Genomic DNA, 22,950 nt, shown 5'->3' with positions numbered 1-22,950 from the left:
CTAGCTGAAATGACAGCTGATTTCAATATTTCTATAATATATATGTATGCTGTAGCTTTGAAATGGGGCCATCTGGGGTTAACAGCATTCCGACGGTGACGTAGGCTGAATAAATAAATACAACCTCAGCGCAAGGAGATGGATAAGTGCCATAGCCATAGTTACAAAATCCTAGGCAACAATATTTTTGTGTATTTTCGCCATGGCAACGAAGGGCTCGCGTGCCTCAAAAGATTGCGAACAGTGTCGCCCAAGTTCAAAACAGGGAAAGATGTGAAGCAACCGGACGAAGCATGGATTGCAGAGCGAACTTCCTGGCCTACTTGGCCGTGTTTTTTCACCTACTCAGCGATTACTGTTTCGCACCTGTGCAATGTGTGGACGCACCCTTTATACACATTCCGGGCAACGGAGTCATATCCGGCACCTATCTGAAGATGTTCCGGACCCAAAACATCAAGGCCTACCTGGGCATTCGCTACGCACACGCCCGGAGATTCCAGCCGCCGGATATCGAACTAACACCGTGGAAGGGCATTTTCAACGCGACCGTCTTCCAGCCGGACTGCTGGCAGAACGCCATGCCCTCCGTGGGCAGGGAAACGGAACAGATCCTCAAAATCATACAGTCCGACTCGAGTGCCCAGGATGGGGAGAGGAAGTTCGAGGAGAACTGCCTGTATCTGAACGTCTTTGTACCTGATGGTATGTATGGTGTGCTTTCATTATGTAGATGGGTCTTTGGATCAATGCATTGGCGATCCTCGTATATCTTCGCTTGTTAACTCTTTTAGGCTCTCAGTTTATGTAAATATTTGTCTCTTGTTAGTTTTGAATTTATAGTTTAATATTGGTCGGCTATCATAATGAATCTAAACACAATGGGGTTGGCATAGAAATCTCTCGGGCGGGATTTAGGTTGAAATTTGTATGCAAATGCATTCATATCGAATATCAACCGTCGGTATTTCTGGGTCACCCCCACAAAACGACCTTGTTGATGTAAAGATAATGATTTTAAAAAGGTTAATTTGGCATTATACTTATGTTTCTCGACCAGGACTGCCCGAAATCAATGGTTACGCTGTAGTGGTGTGGATCCATTCCGGCGACTTCTCCACCGGCAGTCCGGCGGATGTGGAGCCATTTCAGTTGGTCTTTAAGCAGAAGGTGATTGTGGTGACCTTTTCGTATCGGCTAAACATCTTCGGCTTCTTCACCACCGACGACGGCGAGGCCCAGGGTAACTATGGCCTCATGGACCAGTCGGCAGCGCTTTACTGGGTCAAGAAGAACATCAACTTCTTTGGCGGCGACTCCAACCGCATCACCCTGATGGGCCATGATGCGGGTGCGGTGAGTGTGGCGCTGCACATGACGTCGGGTGAGTGGTCGAAGGGTGGCTTCCACAAGGCCATCATCATGTCGGGCAATCCGCTGAGTCCCGTCAAGATGCCGTACGAGTACGAGGGATCGCTGGACCAGGTGTCCAGCACCTTTGGCTGTCCGCGCAGGCCGACCTCGATGTTCATCCAGTGCCTGAAGAGGATCGATGCCAAGCGGCTCTCGGAGAACCTGCCCTCGGTGAGCTGGGGCCCTGTGGTGGATTTTGGGCTGAGCAACACCTCCTATCCGTTCATCGAGAACCAGCCGGAGATCCTGTTCAAGAAGGGCAGCTACCACAGGGTGCCCGTGATCATTGGTGTGACCGATATGGAGGAGGTGCTGACCCTGTTCAAGGACAACCTCGACACGGACATCAGCGCCGCCGATCTGGAGGGATTCTTCAACGACATCGCCGTGAACGACATGCACAAGCTGGTGCGCAACTACGAGTGGTGCTCCAACTACGAGTTGATATCCGATGCCATCAACTTTATGTACGCAAACGACTCGGATACGGACGCCAAGAAGTCGAACAGGCACATCATCAGTGCCCACACCGAGAAGTTCTACATCTCGCCCATGCAGACGTTCGCGGATCTGATCAGTAACGACAGCCAAGTCTACAGCTACCTGTTCAGGATGCGGCCGCGGTCGGTGCTCCAGGATCTGCCCAGTTGGATAAGTGTGCCCAAGCACTTCGACCAGGTCTTCGTGTGGGGCAATCCCTACATGACCAACTCCGTGGACTGGAAGTCGACCGACAAGAAAATCGCCGACATCATCATGACCTTGTGGGCGAACTTCGCGAAGACCTCGAACCCCACGAAGTCAAATGTGTACGTGAAGTGGAACGCCATGACGCCCAACAACGACTCGGTGCTCCTGGTCGACGAGAGCTTCAACACGGACAACCTGCTGAACAACCAGCGTATCAACTTTTGGCGATCGCTGTACCCAAAGATCCTCGTCTACTCCGCCGACTGCTGCAACTCCACGTTCTCGGGCGGCGGCCTGGTGATGGCCACTTCCACTTCCGTTCCAATACTATGTACCCTTAGCATTATCGCATTATCGTTAATATATTTTGAATAAAGAGATCCTGCAATAGATGCCGCTTTGACCCTCTCCAAGCAATCTGTCCTACCGTTACTTATTATTATATGAATAAATACTTGAAAACAGCAGAACCACATGTACAAAGTTACCACTTGTCGTTTATTGGTCGTTCGAAACTTATAGGATACTGGTTGTGGTTGCTACGACTGCCATACATATCATATCATAGGAGTGCCTCAGAAGTCCCAACGATTTCGAAATATTGTGTTGCATACTTTTACACACCTATCCTGTGGATTTCTGAGGCATCCCCAGTAAAGTTTGGAAATTCGTTTTCGCAGGTGGAACAATGAAGTTCAAGTCGGAGGTCAGAATGCATTTTTCGGTACTTATCTTCGAGACTTATACAATTTCTATACTAACCACCGCCAACTGATTCGCCCTCGATACTAAATGTTCATTACTAAATGTCGTTGTTTTGGAGCTAAAAGTACCCTTTAGTGGAAATGCAATACTACACCTATTCGTCAGCCTCAAAAATGTGGGCACCCAAGGACTAGAAACCCCAATACGAATCTTGGAGCTTATTGCATACTGGGGGGGATTAGTTCTTGAATGCGCTTTTTTGGTCGAGTTCTTAAGCCATTGTCAGTGTGCCAGCTCCGATGCCGTAGCCCACGCCCTTGGGTCCGTAGAACTTGCCGTAGCAGGAGCGGCAATAGATGCCGCCATCGGGTCCGTCGTTCAAGTTGGTCGAGTCCAGGTACTTTCGGCACTCCATGCAGTAGAAGCAGAGCTTGTGCCACACGTTCTTGGCGCTCTTCACCTGTTCCGCGGCGAAGACCATGAATCCGCATCGCGGACACCCGTTCTCCGACTTCTGTCCGTTGCGATCGATGGTTCCCCAGCTGCAAGAGGCAATCAGAAGGGTTGACGATCTTTAGCAACCATGGATCCACGGATGCAGGAGAAGTGCTTACCAGCTGGGCGTGTACTCGTAGTTGGTGGACACCAGAGTGGGAGTGTGTCCGTACCCAACTCCTTTGGGACCAAACAACTTCGCGTAGCAGAGCTTGCAGTAGATTTTGTCATCCGGTCCGTCGCAGGCGAGCACCGAGTCCAAGGGTCGGGTGCACCTCTCGCATTTGAAGCACTTCCGGTGGTACATCTTCCCCTTGGACAACTGCAGCTCGGCCGCAAAGACCGCGCCACCGCATCGGGGACATCCCTCACCGTCCGGAGCCATGATCGAAGTGGTGTCCGGAGCCACGAAAGGTCGCTCGGATGCCAAGTTATCCTCACTGCAAGAATCGGGGATTGGATTTTGAGGAAGATGTGTTCCTTGGAGAGGAAACACGCTTACGTAATGCCGTCGGTTTGCAAGAAACTGGATCCACAGGCGAATCCGTAGCCATGGGGTCCCCACTTCTTGCCGTAGCAAGTCTTGCAGTAGACCTCATTGTCCGGACCATCGCACGCGATAATGGAGTCCAGGGTTTTGGTGCAGTCCCGACACTTGAAGCACTTCCGGTGCCAGGGCCTTCCCTTGGAGAGGACTTGTTCCGCGGCAAAGACCACGCCTCCACAGCGTGGACATCCCTCACCGATGGGCGCCTGGATTTGCTCCACATTAATGGCGGAGGACTTGGGAGCCATGTCGCTGAAAGCACCAATGTAATTACCTCGTTTTGGTGATGGTACTGATCTCACCTTTGCCACTCGCAATCCTTGATGTCGGACATCAAGCCCAAGGACGAAATGCCGATGTGGCCGTAGCCCCTGGCCCCAAACTTCTGAGCATAACATCCTGCAATGCCAATGCTTCTAAAGATCCCATTTATCTAAACTCTGGGGGTTTGAAATGTACCTCTACAGTAAATGTCCTTGTCCGGACCATCACAGTGAAGAGTCGAGTCCAGCGTCTTGTTGCATTGCACGCACTTGAAGCACCTCCGGTGATAGCCCTGCGATAAAGAAGAGCACCTAAGCGAAGGGCCGACGAACCCAGAAGACCCCAATAGTTCACCTTTCCTCTGGCCAGCATCTGCTCGGCGGCATACACATATATGCCACACCGTGGGCAGCCCAGTCCGTCGGGTGCTTTTGGGGGAATCTTCGGCGGAACGAAGCTAGAAAGATTCCAAGCCCCCCTCAATCATACCGCTCTGCATGGACACTCATTAGTGGGGGGACATCTTAGTCACCCACTTGGCGAGAAACACAAGGAACACTCAAAGGTCGGTCGTTGTGCCCGAACAGAAAACGAATCGGGGGAGTACACGAAATCCACATAGACAGCGACGAGGAGATGGGAATAGAAACCTATTAATAGCACGTGAATAAGCCTACGACTACTTTGTTTTATTGTACATTTATTTTATCAATTTACAGTCGGTGGACGTTGTAAACAAAGATACAAGAATTATTTCACCAAAGACCACAATGTGTGTTTGTGTGTTGAACATTAACAATCGGTAGCGTTAGTGGAATTTTCCAGGGAATCAGAAACTGGATATCCCTGGTGGTTTCTGCCCAGAAAGTTAGGTGGAGGGGTCTGATTTTCAGGGGCGTGGAAAAATTTAAAACATACAGGTTCTAATAGAAAGCAAAACTACACATTTAATTCAAGGAATTTTACACAATTTTCATACAAAACATAGTTGTTCTTAATTAGTCCTTACTCTCTGTTTAAGTGGGCGCCAGTGTCCGTGGACAGGCAGCCGGCACCACCACCGAAACCGTATCCCTTGGGACCGTATTTGCGACCATGGCAGTTTTTGCAGAAAAGCTCCTTCTCGTGCTCCGTGCAGTTGGTCGAGTCCAGGGCCTTGTTGCACATGCCTGAAACGGGCATTAGTTAGTTATCCGCCACGAAGGACCTCGAAAGGAGCAAGGGGATCCGGCTCGAGGGACCAAAAATACTTACTGCACTTGAAGCAGGTCTTGTGGAATTTGTAGCCTCCGGCAACGCGCTCCTCGGCAGCGTAGACCGACTTGCCGCACGCGGGGCACTTGGGGGTTTCAACGGGAACGAAAGGCATTTTGTTCTGTGTGTGTGCGTGTGTGTCTGCGGGGGCAAAAAACTGTGATTATGGCTAACTGCAGCGGCAATGCGTGGATGCGTGTATGGATCGGCGCGATCGAATTATATACATATAAATATAATCCTTGGGATATATACCTCGGAGGTACTCTGTGAAGTAGTTCCTATTCGTCGGAAATGCCGCGGACTAGACTGGAAAGATTCTGTACACAGGTAGTCTATATTTGTGGATGCACACGGCACAACTAAGAAAATACAGTTTGCGTAATAAAAACAGCACTTTCTGAATATATCATTTATTTATCATGCAATGCCCACGGCTCTGTGTATGTGTACTCTATGCGGCTATATCCACGCCGATGTCTCATTTCTGGGCTGGCTGGTAACCGCCCAGTTTGCCTAACTTGGATTACTATATGCCCCCCATCAGGAATTCGCCTTGCCTTGGCTTTAAGTACTTTGTTTTAGTGCACTCTCAAGTGCGAGGCATGCAAGATTTGGGTAAAAATCGAAATATATAATGGGCTGCTTCTCACGAAGGTTCTGTACTACCCATATTACCAACCAACCACCCCGCCATCAGCCATATGTAATCTGATTTTACGCAACAATTAATTTATTAGCTTTCGACACGCACACCGAGATCCGCGCAGATGTAAATATGTATGTTTGTAGTCTAAAAATATATGCACACCCATGCGATGTGTATCAAAGTACATTCATGGCCTTATTTTAGTCTTAGAAATTCGAAAATAGCTCATAACTGCTCAACCCAGATCCATAAATAAGCACATTACGCATTCGTCTCTTGATCTGTGTAAGAGCACAGATCGCTCTTCGATCTTAAATCTATTGAAATTGGAAGCGGATTTGGAATCGGAATCGGATTTACACGCCATAAAATGCTCGAAAATAGGTTCCAGTTTTCGAAAAAGCGCTTTTGAGAGTGGATCGAGTAGCCACAAGTGTTTCATTAGCGGGGCCACATGAATATGCACATGAATGTGGATGGAGTGAAGCATCTTTTCATCATCGCAGGCGATGCCCATGTATAAACATATCTATAAATAGAGGGGCACTGGGTATTTGTTAATTGTAAATCGCTCACTTGCGATTGGCAATGAGCCTAACAATTTATGAAGGCCAGGCCCAGGCCCATTGACTCGACAAATCTGACGATATGGGGTTTGTTTTGCCAGCATTGTTTATCCGATACCACCATCAGTTTTGGCGACAGTTCAGGGTTAGCTCGCCTCACCTCGCCAGAATGCCAGAATGTCGGGAATTAACCACTCAATCCGATCGATCGCCTCAAGCTCGGAAACGAGCGATATACGGAAGTGTATCTTAATTACCTGTATGGGTGGACAATTAGTGCAAAATAGATACATACATACTGGCACAGCTCTGAGTCACTCGTATTATTAGCCGCGCGGCGCATAATTATGAATATGTAATCCATTTATTAGCCATCTCTTTGGCTTCGCTTAGCTCCATTTAGGTATGTATGATATGCAGCTGGCCAAAAGCATCCCCACATCAATAGGTTGCTGACCTGGTCTCGCTCCATCCAGCTAAGTGGCCTCACCTTCAAGCCCATTCTTCGCCAGAGTGTGGCTCGTGTGGTTTAGCATGACAAAGAAATGAATTTACAGCGAGTCGAGTCCAGATGTTGTGATAATCAGCTTATCAGATATCGTTTATTTTTACAAAATAGATAAATTAATTAATATACAAATAATTATTATAATTGTACATGTGACTTCATCGTTTATTTAACCATCCAATTGTTAATCGTAATTTATACAAATTACAGTCGCTGCAATACAAATTATGCAAAATAATGTATATCATTTACAGTCACTGCAGAAATATGGTAATTTAGGTGGAGTCCGACTTCAGCCGATTGGCAAACTCGACTTGCTGGATCTCCCTCCACTCCTTCTTTGGCTTCATGCGCTTCAGCTGTCCGTCCCAGACCAGATCAATCAAGCCTCCCTGCTTGGCGATGACGCTCTTCACGCGGTTCGCAAAGTCGATCGCCGATTCTCCCTCCTGCCTGTACATCGGGGGCAGGTACCACACGTCGCAGACGATGGCCCACGAGGTCATCATCATGTACAGATACTGCATCATCGAGTACTTCGCGCTGTTCCAGAAGGCATCGCCGAACCGCGGATCGTACCTTCAAGACGGAGACGGAGAGACCGCATGGATGAGATATAACTTGCACGCCAAAACATCCAGTACTCACTTAATGGCCACTGGATAGATGACGCCGCCAACTTCGAAGCTGCCCTTCTTGAACTGCATGACCGACGTGTTGTTGATGCAAGTGCCCTCCGGGAAGATGAGGATCGGTGGGTTGTTCGGATCGGAGACGTGCTGCTTGAGCCGCTCAGCCACCAAGTGGCGATCCTTGGCCTCGCCACGCTCGAACCAAATGTGGGGAGATGCTCTGGCCAGAGCCCTTTGCAGCACACCCAAGAAGCCTCCATGGCGTTGGCCAATCTAGAAAGTCAGACAAAACTCTTATTATCTGGCTTGGGAGATGCTTGGTGCTACCGCAAACACAAAAAGCCAAAACATTAAACATGCAAAACAAAAACCATCACCACAACAAGCTTAAATTCGGGTTAGTACCTGCACGTGCAAATTTTCGATAAGTGTCATTTCTTTTTAACGGCCTAGTTGATTTTTTAGAGCATTTCCACATGGGCTTGAATTCTGACACCAGTGGCTTCTTTTGTGTAAATATGATGTAATTGAAATGAATTTTTCTTTGTGACTCGGAAACTGAAGGAAATGTCTATATATATAGCTAGTCCCTTTCCCTTATTGATGTCATAGGGAAAAATAAAAAAGCATTCAAGCGTTTTACCACTTTAAACGGGTTATATGTTTGTGTGATTCTATGTACTACAGGAAACTGAGAAAGTAAGATGTTAAAAACCAAAGATCGTGATTATTTCCATAGGGGGGTTAGTAGCTTCAGGTTCCAAACGTTGCCTTACCAGCGAGTAGGTCGAGTCGCACATCAGGACCAGCACATCAATGGGGCTGGTGTGATTGGCAACACAAATACCGGATGACGGGCGATTATCCTCATTGTGGTAGGTGATAACCGCCGATATCGCGCTGGACAAAACGCCGAAGCACATGCCGAGCACCTTGTGCACGAGATCCCGCTTGAAGGGCCCATCCTTCAAGTATCCCACTGCAGCCGTGCACACTGTTAACCACACTACCTAAGATGGCACAAAACGAGAATGGGAACAGTGAGGGGGTTCAGTTACTTAGAGCTTCAAGTTCTGGATAGGCGGTCTTCTTCAAAATCATCGGGGGTCATCTCCACTCGTCTTTGAGACATTACGTTTACACTTTTGGCTGATAATTAACTCTGTGACCCACTGGTATACCGTGTTTCTACTAGGCTGCTCCTAGGCGTAATCTAAAGGTTATCATTTGCACTTCCGTTCCGTGAAGCGCACCCCGCAAACAAAATTCACCGGGGAAACCACGGAAAACAGCTGAAGCTAATCGACAGACGTAATAGACCGCGGCACCGGGGGAGTCATAAACCAAGTAATAAATAAGTGAATTTCATACCCATGGCGCTTATCTTACCTGGTTCGCGTTCTTGGATACACTCAATACTCCTGCACGGCACGAACGAATAAGCTAGAATCAGCAAACTACTTTGCAAATAACACACATTAGGCGGGGACGAAACAAAAGCCAGTACTGCAACATAAACTAGGACCACATGGAAAACTGCACCTCCAATCAAAAATTCATGCATGCATTCTCGAATCGACGTTCTGCCTGGACTCGGAACGTCTCCGACTTATCAGGCGGTAATAGTATGAAGTAATTCATGTCAGCAAGGTGGGCCGAAACTTATCGATGCCTGTAGGTATGTTAATATGCGTCGGGTCTAAACTCCATGTACACACAGAGATAATGGCTATCTGCCAAGGCGTTCACATGGGAACTCTTTGATAAGTTTGGGCGAATGGAAACCAATAAAGCCATTGCGAAATTTATCGGCAGTTACCAGGCTGTTAGCCAAAGTCAAAGCCAAAGTCTGAGGCCCAAAAGTCGAGTTTCTCCTTATGGGATAAAATGATCGAACTGATAAGTTAGAGCGCCACGATTTAGTATGTTTAGGTACAAGAACGGATTACAAAATGTGCTATTTCGGGTGTTACATGCATGCATTTTAACTTAAATGATACCAGTTTATGTGACGAATTTAAGATAAAATTTCTTTCTCACCAAAGAGTAGGTACAATCGGTCGATAATATAGCCACATCCAAGGGAGAGGTGTGGTTGGCTACACAGAACCCAGAAACTGTGGGCTTATATTGCTTATTGTGGAACTTGATAAATGAGGACATAGAACTTGAAATAAGGCGGAACGTAATTTTGAATGACAAGCTCGCTAGAGAAAGCCGTACAAATCGAAAAGGTAAACAAGCCACAATAGAGTTTGATAAAACTGCAAATAAAACCTAGGAATTAAATAGTTTTTATTAGAGAAGTAAATTAAAAGACGCACACAACACAAATAAATGGTGGTAAATTATGGAAAATTAACAATTGTTAATCACAAGTTCGCGGTACTGCGATCTTCTAGTGAACGTTAGTGCAAGCAAATTTAGATAACAAAACGCGCCATTGGGGGTCGTCCGATACTCTACTGTTTGCCCAAAGTAACTGAAGAGCTTTTCGCTGAAATGTAATCTACTGAGGAAAACATTCCTCCGCTAGTAGGAAAAGTTTTACCAGTTCTTGTCCGTTGGGTCCCTTTCTTTTCATCCTGTAAGATAACTACTCGACCGCCCAATCCCTATGCATGTTGCTAGTTGAACGTCTGAAGAGGAATACATTATTTAAGCGCATCCTTTGGGGTAATTTGTCGCATGCATGGGAATCGGGACGATCGGGTAGTTGTGGAAAACCCACTAAATGAACCAAATGTACTCACACCAACGAAGCAGACCAATACTCGGAGGGGCATTAGGATCACGTATCGGATGAAGAAGCCAAACACCCAGATGGAGGTTATTTTCCAGGAAATGAACTCGTAGTGCCTATTGGTGCGTGTCAGCATGTTCCAGCTCTTGAGCTCCTCCGCCTCGAAGCGCGACGTAACATCGTCCTCGATGATCGCCTCCACGCCAGACTTTACGTAGTCCAAGCATTTCTCAAAATCGAAATTGATTTCATCCTGCAATTGGGTAATGGTTCTTGGATTAGATGCCCATCTACAAAAATGACTTCTTACCTTTGTGGAGGAAACTGGTTTCTCTGGAGCGGGCTCCTGCGCCTGGGGCAGCAGCACAGCGTCCCTGGTGATCAAGGTGGCTCCATTTGTGCCTTCTTTGGAATCGGCGTCGTCCACTAGTTGCACTCCCTGTTTGTCATCAGTCTTGGGATTTTGAACGTGTTGGTTTTCTTTGGATGCTGTCTCTATACTAACTCGACCGTACTGAAAATATATGTGATTAGTTGTTAACGAGGTCCAGTAGGGGATTATCTGCAGATAACGGTATCGCAAGCATATCATCGAACGAGGTAATGACTGGCACTTTGCATGTGTCAGCGGAGTGGCAAATGTGAACTTGGGCACTTCTGACTCACGGATTCTTGAAGGATAGCCGGAGAACTACTCGAAATTACTGGCCAAGCAATGTTTTCTGGAACTCGTCTGTATTGCATTTAATGCGTAGGGCAGACGTAGTTTGATGTACTCCAAAAGCTGACTATATTTATGGACTTTGGAATAGCTTAACTATTGGCCAGACAGCACCTTTCCAAGACCGCCGTTACCTTGGAGCACCTCAAATCGGTTCATGCCAATCTGCAAGCCAAAGCCAAGCAATATTTACCTCGAATATCCTTAGGAGGAGGTTCACGTACGCTTTTCGGACGCCGATTGATTTGTTTATGGCGGAAATAAATATCAGAAATGAGAGGAAGCCCCCGAGGGGGATCCAGAATATGTCCAATAGCACGTCGATCATTTTACATTTGGTTCATGGGACATTAGTTATTGTCAAGCGCAAAATGCCTCCGAATTGTGTCGTGCCAATATATACAATGTTAAAATACTTTTTTGCTGTACGGCGAACTAGAGATGGAACTTGGCTGTGTCGAAAACCTGTCTCGTGCTTGCAGACCTGGCCCGCGTTCATCCCTATCTCTGCCGGGAACAGACGAAAATGGGACGATTCCGGTCAGGCAGGAGACGGTAAGGCTTGTTCCATTGTTAATCGTTTCGAAAGGGTTGAGGAACCTTACACTGAAAACAACAAAGGTAGTTTACATTTAGCTTTGTAGTAATTAAGTATGCGTTCATGGCTCACCTTCGTTAAAACTCTGGATGAACTTATATTCACTTAGCAAACAGTTCACTTATGCCAAAAAATAATTATGGTGAGCATAATAATCTATAGTTTTATAAATGGCAAACACTTTTCACATTTATTACACATCTCATAAGTTTTTTGCCCTAATAATTACAGAGTAAATAATAAATCTTGGCAAAAGCTAAGTAATATTGGCAAAAATCGTAATCGGTTTGCGGAATACCCCTGACATTCCGCAGGTGCAGCCACGAAGCCGATTACACAGGGTATGCTGGAAACGGAATGGACAAGTGGATGGGGCTACCTATCTGGCAACACTGGGCTAATTTTATTTTATGTTGGCAGTTCCGTAATTATTATTATTACTATTATTTATTGCAACGAAGTTTAGTTTTTAACACCTTAATGTTATAGTTTCGCGCAGCGCGATGGAGTGATACGTATATGGAAGAACATATATGTGCGCGTGCCTAATCGCTAAGATAATTCTATGTAGTTTTCGTTTGTATACAATAAGTGCCTTTTATATGTTAACGACGATGTCAGCCAGCAGCAATACAAACAGCCTGATCGAGAAGGAGATCGAGGACGAGGACATGTTGTCGCTGATGAAGTCCAACAACCTGGTGGTGCGGGTCAACCAGGACACGGACGACAACCTGCAGGCGCTGTTCGACAGCGTCCTGAATCCGGGTGACGCCAAGCGCCCGCTGCAGCTGCCCCTGCGCATGCGGAAGCTGCCCAACTCCTTCTTCACGCCCCCGGCGCCCTCGCACTCGCGGGCCAACAGCGCCGACTCCACCTACGACGCAGGCTCCCAGTCGAGCATCAACATCGGGAACAAGGCGTCCATCGTCCAGCAGCCGGATGGCCAGTCGCCCAACGCCGCCATACCCCAGCTCCAGATCCAGCCGTCTCCCCAGCACAGCCGCCTGGCGATACATCACTCCCGAGCCCGCAGCAGCCCCGCCTCGCTGCAGCAGAACTACAACGTGCGCGCCCGGAGCGACGCAGCAGCAGCCAACAATCCGAATGCCAATCCGAGCAGCCAACAACAGCCCGCTGGGCCCACTTTCCCAGAGAACAGTGCCCAAGAGTTCCCAAGCGGCGCCCCGGCCAGCTCGGCCATCGATCTGGACGCCATGAACACCTGCATGTCGCAGGACATTCCCATGTCCATGCAGACAGTGCACAAGAAGCAGCGCTCCTACGACGTCATCAGCCCCATTCAGTTGAACCGCCAGCTAGGCGCCTTGCCACCGGGATGGGAGCAAGCCAAGACCAACGATGGCCAGATCTACTACTTGAAGTGAGTATAGACTACTTTAGGAATAGCTTTAGTAGCATTAGTTATTACTAGGTCTTCGAATATCGATACCGTTGAGTACAAAAAGAACCCAAAATTAACTTTATGCACAATCTTAAGATCTCTTCTCGTGAGTCACAGAAATCACTTGACTTCGCTTAAAACTTATCTCTTGAACATTACTAGCTTAACTATACCTAAAACAGCACGCTCAACAATGGTGTTCTCTACTTGCAGTCATACTACAAAATCTACGCAGTGGGAAGATCCCAGAATCCAATATCGCCAACAGCAGCAAATCTTGATGGCCGAGCGAATAAAGCAGAATGGTAGGTTCCCTCTGTGATTTCATGCCTTAGATATATAAGTCGTTAACTGCCTGTGGCTGCGTCTCATTGTTAACCCACTTAACTCACCTAAATCAGAGGACTAATTTATGCTAGAGACCAGGCAGGGACCAAATAGGCTCTAACTCATTTCATCTAACGCATGAACAGCATACGCAACCGATTTCAGGGAGTCCATTCCGTCTATTTGAACGTGTCAATGCACTTTTCGGGATTGGGTTGGAGTCTGATCATTTTGGCATTCGGAAGTGGAAGTTTGATTGAATTTGCTTTGAGGAGTACTCCCTAATTGATTTTGAATTGAATTGTGCTGCATGCTGGGCGCAAATGCCCCTCAGTTATCATCCGCTTACACTGCAGCATTACGTTGAAGACATATTTTAATTTGTTTTTATTTACTTTGGTTTGTAATTCATTGTTTTTGTTCGATAGATGTTTTGCAAACTACAAAACAAACTACCACATCGACCATTGCTAACAATTTGGGTCCACTGCCGGATGGTTGGGAGCAGGCAGTTACCGAGTCCGGAGATCTTTACTTTATAAATCACATTGATCGAACGACTTCATGGAACGATCCCAGAATGCGTAAGTCTCGCTCCAACACCCCGACTAGCGTAAGACCACGAGACACACACAGATATCGTAGCGATATCGCTAGATAACATTGAGTGCGCAGTGGGCGGGGGGCCGATCACGTAATTCCCATGGCATCTCTGCTTCACTATACATAGTACTGATCTTGAGATAGAGGCCGAACACTCCACACTCCTTATCTTTCCACGCCTTGCCTTAACCATGCCTTTATTAACGCCTCCATCTTTGCCGTATATCTTTGCAGAATCTGGGCTTAGCGTGCTCGACTGCCCAGATAACTTAGTGTCTTCCCTCCAGGTAAGCATTCGCAGTTGCCAGTTGGATTACCGAGTTGCACTCCACCCATTCACCACTTAACTGCTTTCAGATTGAGGATAATCTTTGCAGTAACTTGTTCAATGACGCACAGGCCATTGTAAATCCGCCGTCTTCCCACAAACCTGACGATTTGGAATGGTATAAAATTAATTAATTCAATGTATACATCTGTATTAGACCTAAAAGTTTTATATTTTGTATTATTCTAAATTAAATATTTTTCAAATTTTATAGTATTTCTTTATATAACGAAGTTTGTGTGTTTCTCATTCGTGGGCGCCTTCTTATTGGGTTTTCAGGGCTTCCAAATCAACGCGCTGATTGAAAAGAAGAAATTGGATGGGCCAACTAATTCAGATGACTTTCGAATGACAAAGAGAGAGTTCAGGTGGATGGAAGGTGTGGTCAGTTGCGATGACTCATGCTGAAACCCGAATAGCCCCGACTCATGTAAAGTGCAAGCCAAGAAGTAAGCAGCGTGAAGCTTGCGTTTGGACCAGAATTCACGATTCAAGCGCCCAGTTCGCAGATTCAGCTTTACGTGGCGCCCAATTCATCCATATACCATGATATATACTATACCATGAGTCAGTAGTATAAATTTTCTAATTTGCCCTCGGATTACTTATTTTCGAGATGTCAAAACAGTCATCGTTCGAATTCTTTCAGCAGCTTTCATAGATGATAAGAGTTAAGACTTGCGTGTTTTCAACAGAACTACAGAGTCGAGACAATAAAAAGTCCGTCCAGTTTTCGTTATCTATTAAATATTAGTAATTTTATTTTTAACTATAATAATCTTACAATTTTACAAAATTTCTATAAAAGCGTACAACAACAGTAATTTTTTTTTTGCCGATTCTCTTGCGTCAAATTCATCTCTCGAACGATGGTGGCGAATACTTCGTTTACGTTTATCCGATCCTTAGCTGATGCTTCGATAAATGGACAGTCCCACAGTTGTGCCAAGGCATTGCCTGTAAAAGCGGAGAAAACAGGAGCATAAGTATGGAGTATAAGTCTGGTCTGGATATGGGATATCGGTACGTACCTTCAGCGGTGGATACCTCTCTTTGGCAATCTAAATCGAATTTGTTCGCGACTAGTAGGATGGGTGCTGGCTGACTTCCTTTAACTCGAGTGATCACATTTTTCATACTAGAAATATCCTGTGGAGCAGAGCGAGACCATTAGTTGGCATTAGTGGGAGTACGTGAAAGCGTTTGGGGAACAAAAAGTTGAGCAAACACAATGGTGACCGCGCAGGAGCTTGCGGCGTTCATACCTGAAATGTTTGATGGTTCGTAAGTGAATACATTACAATAAAACCATGACCATTTTTGATGTAGAGATCTCTCATGGATGCGAATTGCTCTGTGCCCGCGGTGTCCAAGATTTCCAAGACGCACGGCGAGCTGTCCACCTGCAAGAGAGCGTAGGGTAAAGTGCATTAGTACATTGTCTTGGGGCGTTGAACCCAAAGGAGGAGAAGGAGATGGCCCCAAAAACGTGGGCAAACAGTCGTTCTCTTGGCCCGGGTGGGATTAATTGAAATAGTTATTTGCTCTGCCAGCAAAGCTGCAGTATTAGGGGTTGTACAAGTGCTGCCCACAAAACGGGGTGGTACATACGATGGCGGGTGCGGGCATGTGCGAATGCGGAAGAAATGCTCGCCTTTGTCTTTCAACATCATTAGATATATTTTATTTGCCGAAGGCGGCTCTTATGCGCCTGTATCAGACTCGTTTCCGAGATTCATGCAGTATCAGATATCCGACGAACTTGTAGCTGCGAGTGAGCACACACGCATGTGTCACTCAGCTACTGATTCCATGGCAAAAAACGAACTCACGTCGCAGTTAATGCGAGCCATTTTGCTTTCGCTTCGGCGGCAGTAATGCAGTTCTCAAAGGAGGAAAGCATGGCAGGATGGATCTGCAAACCAAATGTTCCGCAGTATTCGGTTCCAGCTGATTGATTCATTCTTTAAATACATGGGCTGCTTTGCCAGCGATGACAAACTGTGAACTTTTGCTCGGGCTGCGATACAAATGGCACCCTGCTCGGCGTAGAATGCACATTGTAGCTTGGGAACTAGTTTGGCAGGCAGGCCGAAACGAGAATTGCACTGCAAGGGAATGAAAATGCAGGTTTCGGAGTCGGTCGGTTGGCGTTATCAGTCCGCTCCCTATTTAATAAAACCCCCCCACCGACAGCGGATGCGAACGCCTATGAATCATGTTTGCGGGCTGAAAACTGGCTTGGCCATTAATCCTTGCAGCAACACCCACGCCTATGCTCAAATATGCACATTTGGATGCACAGACGCCAGTGAATTTATGAATCTATATGTGGCCGTTCGTACATACGTATATGTATGTATGTATGAATGTACAATTAATCGCCCATTATATGTATCTACATATGTGCACATACATACATACAAACGGACATACATCCGTATGTACGACCGTCTGTGCCTGCTGTGCTTACAGACGTTCGTATGTATGCGCGTGATTACGCTTAGTACATACATAAATATTTATGTAGATCTGTATGTGCGTGTGGCTGCGTTTGTAAATTGATTATGTCTGGCCGATATCCCGTGCATATGCAGGCCCAAGTTGACGTTTTATGTACATACCTCGATTTCCTTACGGTAGAAGTCCTCGATGGTGGGATCGTACTTTTCAATAAAGCATCCCGAGACGAATTGCACCGTGAGGGCCGATTTACCAACTCCCCCCGACCCGAGCACAACAACTTTGAATTCGCGCATTGTTAAATCAGCTTTTTGTGTTATTCGATGCGTGCAATATAGATGCAAATGAGTCTGCTGTACGTGTTTATATTTAACACCACTGTGTGTATGTATTTCAACTCAAAAACCGTTTACAAAGCAAAATATTATGTATGGGTTGACATTGCGTTTCGATTCGCACGTAATGCACGGAAGTTCGGTGACAAAACTGCGCTCTGTTTGTGCCTCGTCCTCAGCAGGAAGCGTTTTTTACTTTTCTTAAACACATATTATATTGTAAAATATAATAATCAAATGATAATTGATAAATGATGACACTGACACTTATGGGAAAATGGAACGATGCATATGTATAGAGGAAATGAAATAATGGTTTTAGAACAAAAATGTTAGGGGCAGATACACACGACTATTGAAACCGCTATCGATAGCCTCTAATCGGAATGTCGAAAAGAAACTAATAATATAATGATATTTTATTAAGTACTTGACAATAAAAAATATTTATTCGCCACCGATTATAAAGGAACGTGACCGAATTAAAACATTATAACAATAATTGCTCCACCTTCGAATTAAATTTTACCAAGTTGCATGTTTTTCGTGTTAATATTTTTCTATTGTACATTTTGTAAACAGTTACTATTTTTGTGATGTATCTTCACTGAACATTAAGATAGTCCTTTTAGAAAAAATATAGTGATGAAACAGATGCAAAGGTATATCAATTTTATATAAAAATAAATATATATATTACATTGCAGTCACAGCTTTATTAAAATATTATATGCTTGGTGTATCTTATCGGGTTTAACCTAAGTTTGCAAAATATTAAACTTATGGAAATAGTAATAAATGAACAAAGCTACTTTAGGATTAATATACATTTTTAAACCCTATCACGGCAATAATAAAATGTACATTTTACAAGGCATTTTTTGTTCTCTCTCATCGTTCCGTATACCATCATCTTTTGGAACCGTGAATTTATCGATACTTACCCAGCACCAATGCTTCTTCCTTTCCGGTTTGGTTCTTTCTTTCCGGTGTGGCTCGTTGAAAAGATTGGACGAAATGGTGGGAAATAATTTTATTTTGGTTTTTGATTAAATGTTTTGAATGTTTCGAGATACTAAAACTGTCGTAACTTCTTTCTCCATCAGGCTGCACACAAGTCGTTCAGAATAAAGCAGAAGCTGGCTAAGAAGCTGAAGCAGAACAGATCTGTTCCCCAATGGGTTCGCCTACGTACTGGCAACACTATTCGGTAAGCTCGTCGTTGATTTTGTATTAAAATTTGAGTGTTGCGGGCAAAGTTGCCCAAATCAATTGCCTTCAATTGTTAAGTGCGTTGTCACTAGCGCAATTTGCACGCATCTATTGGTTAGCCTTGATAACATTAAGAACCTTTGTGCAACATTCTCTTAGTCCACTAGGATAGTTAATTAGCCATTCTAACTAAAACTCCGTTTTTATTTCAGTTACAACGCTAAGCGCCGTCACTGGAGGCGTACCAAGTTGAAGCTGTAAGCTGTAGCTGTTGATTCCAGGAGCTCCGCAACTTTGTGGAATGCTGAAGATCTTTTCGAGAATATGAAATAATAAATTCGTCTACAATATACGGATTAAACAGCCCGTTTTATTTGAATCTTGGGCAGTGGGTGGGATCATGCATATACAAATGCAAACGGGTTTAAATCAACATCTGGCGAAAATGTGAAAGAAATGTGCATCCTCCCTTAACGAAAACTGGAAAGTTTCTTATCAAGCATGTGCTTTTAAGGCGGCATGTGCGAATTGTTTACGTCTCATATAGATTTTTGAGCATAGAGCTTCTAAATATATATCGGGGTAACAACAAATGCAAATGTTGCATTAATGTACGCAAGAGTTTTGTGCTATTGAGCTTAGGCCTAAAAAGAATTCAACAGCTGAACCGAACTACTAAAAGATTTTCCTGTTGCACTTCCAAATTGGCAATGCTCCTCCGTGGTTTCGATGCATCTTTTGCACTTCCCAATTTTCCTGTTGATCAACAACATTTCACTAGCATATCCATTATCACATTCGCTACCAAAGTCGGCTCGAAAGTAAAATTCTGTCCGATTGGGTCAATTATTACAGACTGTATCGCGTACAATTTATTAATTCTGTATCAAAAACTGTTTATTCCGCGGGGACTTCAATGGAGCCCTCGTTCAGTTCGTCAATAACATCGTGAGGGTGCTTTCCGTCAACGGTGCAGCCGACGCTCTGGGCGGTTCCCAGAACTTCCTTGCAGGTTCCCTTCAGCTCACGGGCCATGGACCTGGGCCTCATCACGCGGGCGATGGCCAGAATGTCTTCGAAACCGATGTTTCCACTGTGCTTGACTGTGAATGAGGAATATCTCCTGTTAATGGGGTGAGCAAGCACAGAACCATCCATTGCATGTGGGCAGTGCGGTGGGAGCATAAAACATGCTCCACCAAACGCCGGCACAGGCAGCTAGAGTCCAGGATTCGCGGGTAATACTCACTGTTCTTCTGCTTCTTGCGGTCACGTGGGGGTTCCTTCAGAGCCTTGATGATCAGCGAGGCGGCGGAGGGAACCACGGAGATGGCGGCCTGTCGGTTCTGGATGGTCAGGCAGACGGTGATCTTCAGACCCTTCCAGTCGGAGGTGGCCTTGGCGATGTCATCACCGATTTTCTTGGGAGACTACAGGAAATGCTTTTGTTAGCGCGAATGGCACAGGTAAACAAACCGATTTGCATGCTTACCAGACCGAGGGGACCGATCTTGGGGGCCAGGGAGGATGTGGCACCGACTTCTCCGCCCACGCAACGCAGGTACACTGTAATGTGGATGCAGAAATTTGTTATAGTAGGCAATCCTCTATTTCGAACTTCAGTTTGTTCAAAGCTCAACTCCTCACATGAACAATGGTTTACTTACCCAATTTAACTTCCGTCGGGTCGAATTTGGGAGGCATTGCGGTATCTTGGCTTGAACAGTCGCTGTAAGGCAAAGATTACATTAGTTTTCGTAGATTTTATTTGAGACATTTTCAGCTCATGTACTTTACCGCAAAAAAGACACACAGAAAAAGAAAGAAGAAGCTATCGATTTCCGGGAGGACCGTTTGCAAGTGATGTATCGCCCAGTGCTATCGGATAAAAACTGTAAAAACTGAAACGCGGAATTGAAACAAACTTAACGATTTCTTATATATTTTAAAGTTAGAATATTTTGTATGTAACTTTAAAACAAGTTTATTTGGTATACATGTTTAAAGATTTAAAATTACAATTCTGATTGAAATCTTTTTTTCGTCTACATTTGCTCAGGGGTAGTTTTGTATCTAATATTGTATAGTATTTGATTGTTAATATTGCTGTAAAGATCTTAAATATATTTTTATGGCATTTATGTATATTTTATTTAAGTAATGGCTATTTGCTAACTGAATCAATGTGTATTTAAATTAGGTTTAAAAACTTACAGAACCAATTTCCGATACCATTTGTATATCGATTGCTCAACACGGCTATAAAACCATCGGTTCATCTTCTTATCTTTCAACTTATGAAAATTGTTTTTGTTGTTATGCTCCCCTTATACATAGCTTTTCAGAAAGCCGGTACATCAATGTTGTAATATTATTCATAGCATTTTGCACATATCATATCATATCACATATCATGGTTTGGTACTATACGAAATTCCGACCTGCCTCAAACGATATGCCTGCATTTACTGTATCCCAGTTTCTTATTTTGTTGAGGACAATGTTGGACTACAATTTTAAATGTAGTGTAGTAATTCTCAGTAGCATTGTCAATAATACAAGTTTTTCTTAAACCCATTCAAAACCGGTAGCGTCACCCCACCTGGTTCCCGCCGTTTACCATCTTCATGCTAAGTGACGCCATTCATTCGACCGTCCAGCGCAATTTGTTTACTTTCCCCATCTGGCTTTGCGAATTAAGCTTGCTAAAATATGGAGTTCAGACGCAATGAAAAGCAGGCGTATCATAGTTTTACGGATGACGTTTAGGTAAAAAATTTTATTGGCAAACGTGTATCTTGTTACTTAGTTATTCAAACATGGATGCTTCGAGTTTCTGTTATATTAATTACAATCGTTAGAACCAGATTTCAGATGTAGAGCCAACTAGCCTATAACAGCATCTTTGAATAAATTTGTTTCAGATGTAAATGCAACAGAAATTTACAGCGTCACATTTTGCCTATTTGTCCAGAGCAGTATTGGTTTTAATTGCGATAACGCACTCCTCTCCGCACGCCTTGAGAACGGTGCACTGAAAAAGCATAATACAATTAATTTCCGAAAATATAATACGGTGTCAAGGTAAACTTACCAGTAAGTCCTTGCCACTGTCAAAATCTGAACGCAATTGATCACCCAATTCGCCGTCTGGAACCTTCAAGTCTTCACGCAAATCTCCGCCCTCGTTCAACAAAGTAAGGAAGCTATCGTCACTAATAGCAATCAACTGAAGGTCCTCCCTTTTGACATTGGGCACATCCATGTTATGAGTAGATGGGCAAATATCTTCATATCTGCAAAGACGATAGACACAGAAGGTGTTAAGTAACAGGATCTGGATTTGGCTTGATGTGGCGTCGCCGCGGTGTACACTTTTTCTTCATAAATTTATTGATAACTTTGGTCCAAGATAAGATTACTTGCGCACACTTTCCGTTGATTACATTCGAGAGCAGCGCAACGCAGCGAAGCTTCCTTTGTGCTCTCCACAAATGCTGCTGTCACAAGAATATTCGTACAATAAACGAGTATACTCACTTCTTGTTGGAGAAAATATCAATGCCAACCATGTGAACCTTGGCGTGTCCGTGCTTTCCAGTCTTTGAAGTAGACATCTCGACAATCTTGCATGGCCGCGACTTCAGCATGACGAATCCGTTTTTGCGCAATGCCGAACATTGCATGGGATAGGTCGACGATGCGCCGGAATCCGTCGTCTCGAAATGATCGTCCATATCAGCCATATCTACCGCACAAGAAATGATTGGATTAATTATTTGTCGATTGATTGATTTGGCGACTTAAATGCATTCACACTTAGGCACAAAGACACTAGCGGGTGTAAAAAGCACATTATATACCTCGGCGTTCTATGGGTACATACAGACACAGACGGATTCGCAAATATGTATGTAAGTGCGAGTGTGTGCAAGCCGAAAAAATGCATTCATATGTATGTATATGTATATACGTATCGGCGAATGTATGTATCCGAAATGTCGTATGCCAAATTGCACACCCAGGCACTTTAATGTTCAAACATTTAATTTGGCAAAGTCATCGAGACACGGCACTCGAAAGTTGTGTACTGCATATTTGCACATGTGTGTGTGTGTATGCATGTTTGTGTGTGTGTTAATACTTTCTTTCGCACATTACTGAATGTGCCGAGACGACCGGAGGTTAATTCTAGCTTCCACGCAAATTTCGACTGTTTCGCTTGTCTGTAAGTGCCCTTAAGCTCGCCCGCCGCTTCTCGGGCGAATTTGCAATTTTTTTATCCGCAAAAATGCAAAATTACTAACCTACTTGCAAAGTCCAGTGACTGTTCCAACCGAAGATGTAAAATGAAAGAACCCTGCTATCGAATCAAACCCACGTTTTGTTTCCGGTCAATAATAAGAAACGCGCAGTGCTGCATCTTAGCACCCGGATTTTCAGCGCCGGTCGCTGTGCCAAGTTTAGGAACGGTGGAAGTGGAACGGGAAAA

The 22,950-nt window shown here is 44.8% G+C and overlaps 8 protein-coding genes across 15 annotated transcripts; 3 read left to right on the top strand and 5 right to left on the bottom strand.

Moving 5' to 3' along the window:
- Nucleotides 1–45: 45 nt before the first annotated feature.
- Nucleotides 46–2,573, top strand: LOC6531981 (carboxylesterase 5A). The gene is made up of 2 exons (XM_002092731.4): nt 46–705; nt 1,061–2,573. The coding sequence occupies exons 1-2, from the start codon at nt 294–296 to the stop codon at nt 2,476–2,478; spliced, it is 1,830 nt and encodes a 609-aa protein (XP_002092767.1). The 5' UTR covers nt 46–293; the 3' UTR covers nt 2,479–2,573.
- Nucleotides 2,574–2,580: 7 nt separating this feature from the next.
- On the bottom strand, nt 2,581–5,737 carry LOC6531979 (muscle LIM protein 1). 2 transcript variants are annotated; one of them, XM_015196165.3, is made up of 8 exons: nt 5,369–5,509; nt 5,124–5,283; nt 4,469–4,571; nt 4,310–4,406; nt 4,153–4,249; nt 3,806–4,102; nt 3,423–3,743; nt 2,581–3,350 (listed from the first exon to the last, which is right to left on the bottom strand). In XM_015196165.3, exons 1-8 carry the CDS (start codon nt 5,481–5,483, stop codon nt 3,080–3,082), a joined length of 1,461 nt encoding a protein of 486 aa, XP_015051651.1. In that variant the 5' UTR covers nt 5,484–5,509; the 3' UTR covers nt 2,581–3,079. The 2 variants fall into 2 exon arrangements, with proteins under 2 accessions (XP_015051651.1, XP_039228528.1); XM_039372594.1 differs by lacking the exons at nt 2,581–3,350; nt 3,423–3,743; nt 3,806–4,102; ... (1 more) ...; nt 4,310–4,406; nt 4,469–4,571 and adding an exon at nt 5,624–5,737 and having other exon boundaries at nt 5,036–5,283.
- A 1,492-nt stretch (nt 5,738–7,229) lies between these two features.
- Nucleotides 7,230–11,655, bottom strand: LOC6531977 (glycerol-3-phosphate acyltransferase 3-like). 5 transcript variants are annotated; one of them, XM_039372586.2, is made up of 7 exons: nt 11,381–11,655; nt 10,777–10,980; nt 10,477–10,719; nt 9,764–10,000; nt 8,500–8,733; nt 7,740–7,996; nt 7,230–7,670 (listed from the first exon to the last, which is right to left on the bottom strand). In XM_039372586.2, the coding sequence occupies exons 1-7, from the start codon at nt 11,513–11,515 to the stop codon at nt 7,367–7,369; spliced, it is 1,614 nt and encodes a 537-aa protein (XP_039228520.1). In that variant the 5' UTR covers nt 11,516–11,655; the 3' UTR covers nt 7,230–7,366. The 5 variants fall into 5 exon arrangements, with proteins under 5 accessions (XP_039228520.1, XP_002092763.2, XP_015051650.1 ...); XM_002092727.4 differs by lacking the exon at nt 8,500–8,733 and having other exon boundaries at nt 11,381–11,653; XM_015196164.3 differs by lacking the exon at nt 9,764–10,000 and having other exon boundaries at nt 11,381–11,653.
- A 533-nt stretch (nt 11,656–12,188) lies between these two features.
- Nucleotides 12,189–14,681, top strand: LOC6531976 (transcriptional coactivator yorkie). Of its 2 annotated transcripts, XM_002092726.4 has the most exons (5): nt 12,189–13,169; nt 13,404–13,495; nt 13,946–14,101; nt 14,355–14,407; nt 14,478–14,681. In XM_002092726.4, the coding sequence occupies exons 1-5, from the start codon at nt 12,319–12,321 to the stop codon at nt 14,580–14,582; spliced, it is 1,257 nt and encodes a 418-aa protein (XP_002092762.1). In that variant the 5' UTR covers nt 12,189–12,318; the 3' UTR covers nt 14,583–14,681. The 2 variants fall into 2 exon arrangements, with proteins under 2 accessions (XP_002092762.1, XP_015051649.1); XM_015196163.3 differs by lacking the exon at nt 13,946–14,101.
- Nucleotides 14,682–15,178: 497 nt separating this feature from the next.
- On the bottom strand, nt 15,179–17,549 carry LOC6531975 (ras-related protein Rap-2c). The gene is made up of 4 exons (XM_002092725.3): nt 17,073–17,549; nt 15,714–15,851; nt 15,480–15,597; nt 15,179–15,405 (listed from the first exon to the last, which is right to left on the bottom strand). The coding sequence occupies exons 1-4, from the start codon at nt 17,205–17,207 to the stop codon at nt 15,248–15,250; spliced, it is 549 nt and encodes a 182-aa protein (XP_002092761.1). The 5' UTR covers nt 17,208–17,549; the 3' UTR covers nt 15,179–15,247.
- A 610-nt stretch (nt 17,550–18,159) lies between these two features.
- Nucleotides 18,160–18,819, top strand: LOC6531974 (60S ribosomal protein L39). The gene is made up of 3 exons (XM_002092724.3): nt 18,160–18,266; nt 18,353–18,456; nt 18,671–18,819. The coding sequence occupies exons 1-3, from the start codon at nt 18,264–18,266 to the stop codon at nt 18,717–18,719; spliced, it is 156 nt and encodes a 51-aa protein (XP_002092760.1). The 5' UTR covers nt 18,160–18,263; the 3' UTR covers nt 18,720–18,819.
- Nucleotides 18,820–19,295: 476 nt separating this feature from the next.
- Nucleotides 19,296–20,342, bottom strand: LOC6531973 (60S ribosomal protein L12). The gene is made up of 5 exons (XM_002092723.3): nt 20,256–20,342; nt 20,126–20,187; nt 19,951–20,024; nt 19,708–19,888; nt 19,296–19,561 (listed from the first exon to the last, which is right to left on the bottom strand). The coding sequence occupies exons 2-5, from the start codon at nt 20,160–20,162 to the stop codon at nt 19,356–19,358; spliced, it is 498 nt and encodes a 165-aa protein (XP_002092759.1). The 5' UTR covers nt 20,163–20,187; nt 20,256–20,342; the 3' UTR covers nt 19,296–19,355.
- Nucleotides 20,343–21,202: 860 nt separating this feature from the next.
- On the bottom strand, nt 21,203–22,899 carry LOC6531972 (eukaryotic translation initiation factor 5A). 2 transcript variants are annotated; one of them, XM_015196162.2, is made up of 4 exons: nt 22,766–22,899; nt 21,999–22,206; nt 21,553–21,754; nt 21,203–21,492 (listed from the first exon to the last, which is right to left on the bottom strand). In XM_015196162.2, the coding sequence occupies exons 2-4, from the start codon at nt 22,202–22,204 to the stop codon at nt 21,421–21,423; spliced, it is 480 nt and encodes a 159-aa protein (XP_015051648.1). In that variant the 5' UTR covers nt 22,205–22,206; nt 22,766–22,899; the 3' UTR covers nt 21,203–21,420. The 2 variants fall into 2 exon arrangements, with proteins under 2 accessions (XP_015051648.1, XP_002092758.1); XM_002092722.3 differs by having other exon boundaries at nt 22,770–22,828.
- Nucleotides 22,900–22,950: the final 51 nt, after the last annotated feature.

Source organism: Drosophila yakuba, chromosome 2R, assembly GCF_016746365.2.
Source record: "Drosophila yakuba strain Tai18E2 chromosome 2R, Prin_Dyak_Tai18E2_2.1, whole genome shotgun sequence".
Lineage (NCBI taxonomy): Eukaryota > Metazoa > Arthropoda > Insecta > Diptera > Drosophilidae > Drosophila > Drosophila yakuba.
The sequence above is the reverse complement of the archived record's forward strand: the minus strand, read 5'-3'. Positions and strand labels throughout refer to the sequence as shown.

Coding starts and splice junctions, on each gene's coding strand:
- LOC6531976 (XM_002092726.4), top strand. CDS start 12,319: ATGTGCGCGTGCCTAATCGCTAAGATAATTCTATGTAGTTTTCGTTTG. Junction 13,170..13,403: donor GGCCAGATCTACTACTTGAA/GTGAGTATAGAC, acceptor CTCTACTTGCAG/TCATACTACAAAATCTACGC. Junction 14,102..14,354: donor ATGGAACGATCCCAGAATGC/GTAAGTCTCGCT, acceptor ATATCTTTGCAG/AATCTGGGCTTAGCGTGCTC.
- LOC6531974 (XM_002092724.3), top strand. Junction 18,457..18,670: donor CGTACTGGCAACACTATTCG/GTAAGCTCGTCG, acceptor TTTTTATTTCAG/TTACAACGCTAAGCGCCGTC.
- LOC6531975 (XM_002092725.3), bottom strand. CDS start 17,207: ATGCGCGAATTCAAAGTTGTTGTGCTCGGGTCGGGGGGAGTTGGTAAA. Junction 15,598..15,713: donor CGAACCATCAAACATTTCAG/GTATGAACGCCG, acceptor TCTGCTCCACAG/GATATTTCTAGTATGAAAAA. Junction 15,406..15,479: donor AGAGGTATCCACCGCTGAAG/GTACGTACCGAT, acceptor CCGCTTTTACAG/GCAATGCCTTGGCACAACTG.
- LOC6531972 (XM_015196162.2), bottom strand. CDS start 22,204: ATGGCTGATATGGACGATCATTTCGAGACGACGGATTCCGGCGCATCG. Junction 21,755..21,998: donor GATATTTTCTCCAACAAGAA/GTGAGTATACTC, acceptor TCGTCTTTGCAG/ATATGAAGATATTTGCCCAT. Junction 21,493..21,552: donor ACAGTGGCAAGGACTTACTG/GTAAGTTTACCT, acceptor ATGCTTTTTCAG/TGCACCGTTCTCAAGGCGTG.
- LOC6531979 (XM_015196165.3), bottom strand. CDS start 5,483: ATGCCTTTCGTTCCCGTTGAAACCCCCAAGTGCCCCGCGTGCGGCAAG. Junction 3,744..3,805: donor TTGCAAACCGACGGCATTAC/GTAAGCGTGTTT, acceptor CGATTCTTGCAG/TGAGGATAACTTGGCATCCG. Junction 3,351..3,422: donor TACGAGTACACGCCCAGCTG/GTAAGCACTTCT, acceptor TGCCTCTTGCAG/CTGGGGAACCATCGATCGCA.
- LOC6531973 (XM_002092723.3), bottom strand. CDS start 20,162: ATGCCTCCCAAATTCGACCCGACGGAAGTTAAATTGG. Junction 20,025..20,125: donor CCCGACGGAAGTTAAATTGG/GTAAGTAAACCA, acceptor TCCACATTACAG/TGTACCTGCGTTGCGTGGGC. Junction 19,562..19,707: donor CCGCAAGAAGCAGAAGAACA/GTGAGTATTACC, acceptor CCTCATTCACAG/TCAAGCACAGTGGAAACATC.
- LOC6531981 (XM_002092731.4), top strand. CDS start 294: ATGGATTGCAGAGCGAACTTCCTGGCCTACTTGGCCGTGTTTTTTCAC. Junction 706..1,060: donor GAACGTCTTTGTACCTGATG/GTATGTATGGTG, acceptor TTTCTCGACCAG/GACTGCCCGAAATCAATGGT.
- LOC6531977 (XM_039372586.2), bottom strand. CDS start 11,515: ATGATCGACGTGCTATTGGACATATTCTGGATCCCCCTCGGGGGCTTC. Junction 10,981..11,380: donor TCCTCCTAAGGATATTCGAG/GTAAATATTGCT, acceptor ATATATTTTCAG/TACGGTCGAGTTAGTATAGA. Junction 8,734..9,763: donor CCGATTGTACCTACTCTTTG/GTGAGAAAGAAA, acceptor GTGCCATCTTAG/GTAGTGTGGTTAACAGTGTG.